The 3600-nt window shown below is 50.8% G+C and overlaps 1 protein-coding gene across 1 annotated transcript; it reads left to right on the forward strand.

Annotated features, from left to right (window-relative positions):
* Positions 1-1394: 1394 nt before the first annotated feature.
* LOC122153121 (olfactory receptor 14C36-like) lies at positions 1395-2321 on the forward strand. Its single transcript, XM_042789222.1, has one exon. The coding sequence runs from the start codon at positions 1395-1397 to the stop codon at positions 2319-2321; it is 927 nt and encodes a 308-aa protein (XP_042645156.1).
* Positions 2322-3600: the final 1279 nt, after the last annotated feature.

Consider the following 3600-nt stretch of genomic DNA (forward strand, 5'->3'; position numbering starts at 1 on the left):
TCAGCACTCAGCCTGCCCGGGGAGCTCCCCACGGCGCTGTGGGGGAGAAGCTGTGGGGTAACGAGCAAGCCACTCTACGGCAGGGCAGGGTCGTTCTGCTATCGAGAGGGTGCTGCATGGGTCAGGGCTGATTGCAGCTCCACATCGCCCCTGGGACATTTCACAGGGCACTTTTCAAGAAGGACATCAAGGCGGGGGCTACCAGGCAGTAAAGGAACTTACCAGGATTGGTGCTTTCACTCCCCGGCTGTGATGGTAGGTGGATATGGTCATGGATCTGTTCAGGTTTGCACAAGAGACAAACACTCCTACAGCATTACAGTGAGTGAGGAATGGGTTTATCAGGAAACCTGCTAAAGTCCCTTCACCCACCTCAGCCTACAGAAAGCATTAACATCACCTTTGTGGTCTCTTCAGGGTTTATCTGAAATTCTCTTCAAGACTTGCCAGCACAGAGATCCCCCTGGTCAGTGTCCTGCTGCCAGGAGGTGTATTCTGGGCAGAGCTGAGGACATGGTGGGCGGGATGGGATCTGTGAGCAGGGACAGGGAGGAGATGTGGGGACAGAGAAACAGTTCCTGGCAAATAGAGCTCCAAGCAGGATCCCAGGGAGTGCTGAGCCATCCCTTGGGGGTTGTCAGTCTCCTCGCAGATTCCTTTGCTTCTCTCTGACAGGGGCCATGTCCTGCCCTCTCCCTCACAACTGCACCTCTGTGGTGGTAAAAAAGATTTTTCAGACCTTTCCCTGCGGATAAGAGAAACAAGACTCCCCTGCTTTCATTAGAGTCCAGTTACATTTTTTTTTTTTTTGAGAGTAATTTTTGTGTGCAGTCATCCTCCAGATAGCAGAAATGAAAGCACATGGCAGCTGGGAACAAGCTTGATTGATGCTGCTGCTCTCCTGACTCTGCACTGAGCAAGAGACAGCTGAGCCCTTTTGCCTGTCTTGTCTTAAGACTCCACACTTTCAGTCATAAAGTTGAGGATTTCTACCCCTAGAAGTAGTATTCACCAGATGTGATGACGGTGGAAAATAAAAGACACAGAGAAAGTTATCATAACACATGATAAACCTCTCTTCTGCATCCCACTCTCTTGGGAGTCATAAGTGCAGATATTGAACATTTCTATTAAGGGTGAATTGCATCTGACATCCCTTGTGAACACTGGAGGAGACAAGAACCAGCTCCCATGTCCTCACGGCAGCAGGGCAGAGCTGGCTCCTTGGCAGCACATGGGCAGAGGTCCTGCTCCTCAGAGCAAACAAAGGAAATGTGTTGGAATTGGGAGTTGGGGGGAGGGATTTTGTTGAGAAATAGGCTTTGCGTGCAGTCTGTCACAATTGTCCCATCTTTTCCTTCTTAGGCCACTGTCCCCATCTCAAGAACCAGCTGATGTCCAACAGCAGCTCCATCACCCAGTTCCTCCTCCTGGCATTTGCAGACACACGGGAGCTGCAGCTCCTGCACTTCTGGCTCTTCCTGGGCATCTACCTGGCTGCCCTCCTGGGCAACGGCCTCATCATCACCGCCATCGCCTGCGACCACCACCTCCACACTCCCATGAACTTCTTCCTCCTCAACCTCTCCCTCCTCGACCTGGGCTCCATCTCCACCACTTTCCCTAAAGCCATGACCAATTTGCTCTGGAACACCACGGCCATTTCCTATGCAGGATGTACCGCGCAAGTGTTTCTGCTTCTCTTCTTGATTACAGCAGAATTTTCTCTTCTCACCATCATGGCCTATGACCGCTACGTTGCCATCTGCCAACCCCTGCACTACGGGACCCTCCTGGGCAGCAGAGCTTGTGTCCACATGGCAGCAGCTGCCTGGGGCACTGGGTTCCTCTATGCCACACTGCACACTGCCAACACATTTTCTCTACCACTCTGCCATGGCAATGTGGTGAACCAGTTCTTCTGTGAAGTTCCCCAGATCCTCAAGCTCTCTTGCTCAGGCACCTACCTCAGGGAAGTTGTGCTTCTTGTGGTTAGTGCCTGTTTATTCTTTGCTTGTTTTGTTTTCATTGTGCTGTCCTATGTGCAGATCTTCAGGGCCGTACTGAGGATCCCCTCTGAGCAGGGACGACACAAAGCCTTTTCCACTTGCCTCCCTCACCTGGCTGTGGTCTCCCTGTTTATCAGCACTTCATTTTTTGCCTACCTGAAGCCCCCCTCTATCTCCTCTCCACTCCAGGACCTGGTGGTGGCTGTTCTGTACTCAGTGGTGCCTCCTGCAGTGAACCCCCTCATTTACAGCATAAGGAATCAGAACCTCAAGGATGCAGTTCAGAAACTGATGACCAGATGGTTTTTTTAGAAGCAATATACTGCCCATCTTCTCCATATCACTTTTACTATAACTCATTACAGTCTCAACCCGTCTTCCTGTCTTTTATATATTTTGTAGTTGTTGATGTTATTGTTGATTTTTTTTTTTTTTTTTTCACTTCTAAGTTGTCCATAAAGTGTTTTCACTATTCATACTATTTCAATTTCATTATCTATCTGTCTGGTTTGACCCAGAGACAGTGTAAATGAATTTCCACACCCTCTGCATTTAAACACTAAAAAGGACCCTGCAGTGATTTTTTTGTCTGAGGCTTTTTTTCCAAGACCTTCTCTGGTGCTGCTGCATCAGCTCCTGCATACAGAGTCCCTGTACAGCAGATCTGTGATAAAGCTGGCCTCTCTAACAGCATCTCCATCACGAAAGGGGATCTCCTCAGGGCAGTGCCCAAACGCTTAGGGATTTTTCCAACATACCCAAGGAATAGACTCCAAAGCAGACTGTTTCTCTGCTTGTTTCCCCATGGGCTCAGTGGGATGGCTCCCAGTATGGTCTTGCAGGGACTGAGGAATGGCTCAGGTGTTACTTGTTGGACAGCACCCACACAGATGGTGAATGGTCTCCAGTTAAACTCCCTGGAGCTCTACAGCATGTGATAGGACTGATGGCAGGTGAATTTTTTTCTGGAAGGAGTCTGGAACTGCCAGCAGAGTGCAGGTGATCTAGGTGATCTGCAGGATCAGCGTGTGCCAGGAGGTCAGCAGTGAGTGGAGCCCACTGAACACAAACATGTCCAGGGTGGAGGGACCCGGGTCTAAAGTGCTAAATCTGGGTGTGAAGTGCTGAGTGAGGGCTCTGCACCCCCAAGGGACACAGCAGGCACAGGGAAATGAGCCTGGTGAGTGATTTGTTCCACCATCAGTGGACTCTTGTAGCCTGGATCCAGTGCAGCACCCAAACACATTTTGTGGTGTTGGCAATAAGGCAGGGTACCTCTGAGCACCCTCCATGGCCACATAAGAGCTTCTGTGGGAGGCAGTTGATGGCAGTGATGTCCTTGAGCTGGGTCTGCCTCCCAGCATGACCAGCACACCACTGTAAAATCATCCTTTGGCCCCAGGCAAGCCCACTTGCTCTGCAGAACAGCAGCAGCAGCTCAGGGGCTGTGGAGAGCATGGAAAGCGGGTGCAGAACTGGCTGTCCAGGCCAGCACAGATGTGCCCACCTTGAGGAAAGGTCCTGTGGAGAGGCGGGATGTCCTGGGAGAAGAGCAGGACACCGTGTGCATGGAGAGGAGACATGGAAAGAG

The sequence above is a fragment of the Tyto alba genome, unplaced genomic scaffold (assembly GCF_018691265.1).
Source record: "Tyto alba isolate M040663 unplaced genomic scaffold, T.alba_DEE_v4.0 Super-Scaffold_15, whole genome shotgun sequence".
Lineage (NCBI taxonomy): Eukaryota > Metazoa > Chordata > Aves > Strigiformes > Tytonidae > Tyto > Tyto alba.

Excerpts from the sequence above, each read along its gene's own strand:
- LOC122153121 (XM_042789222.1), top strand. The coding sequence starts at position 1,395 with ATGTCCAACAGCAGCTCCATCACCCAGTTCCTCCTCCTGGCATTTGCA.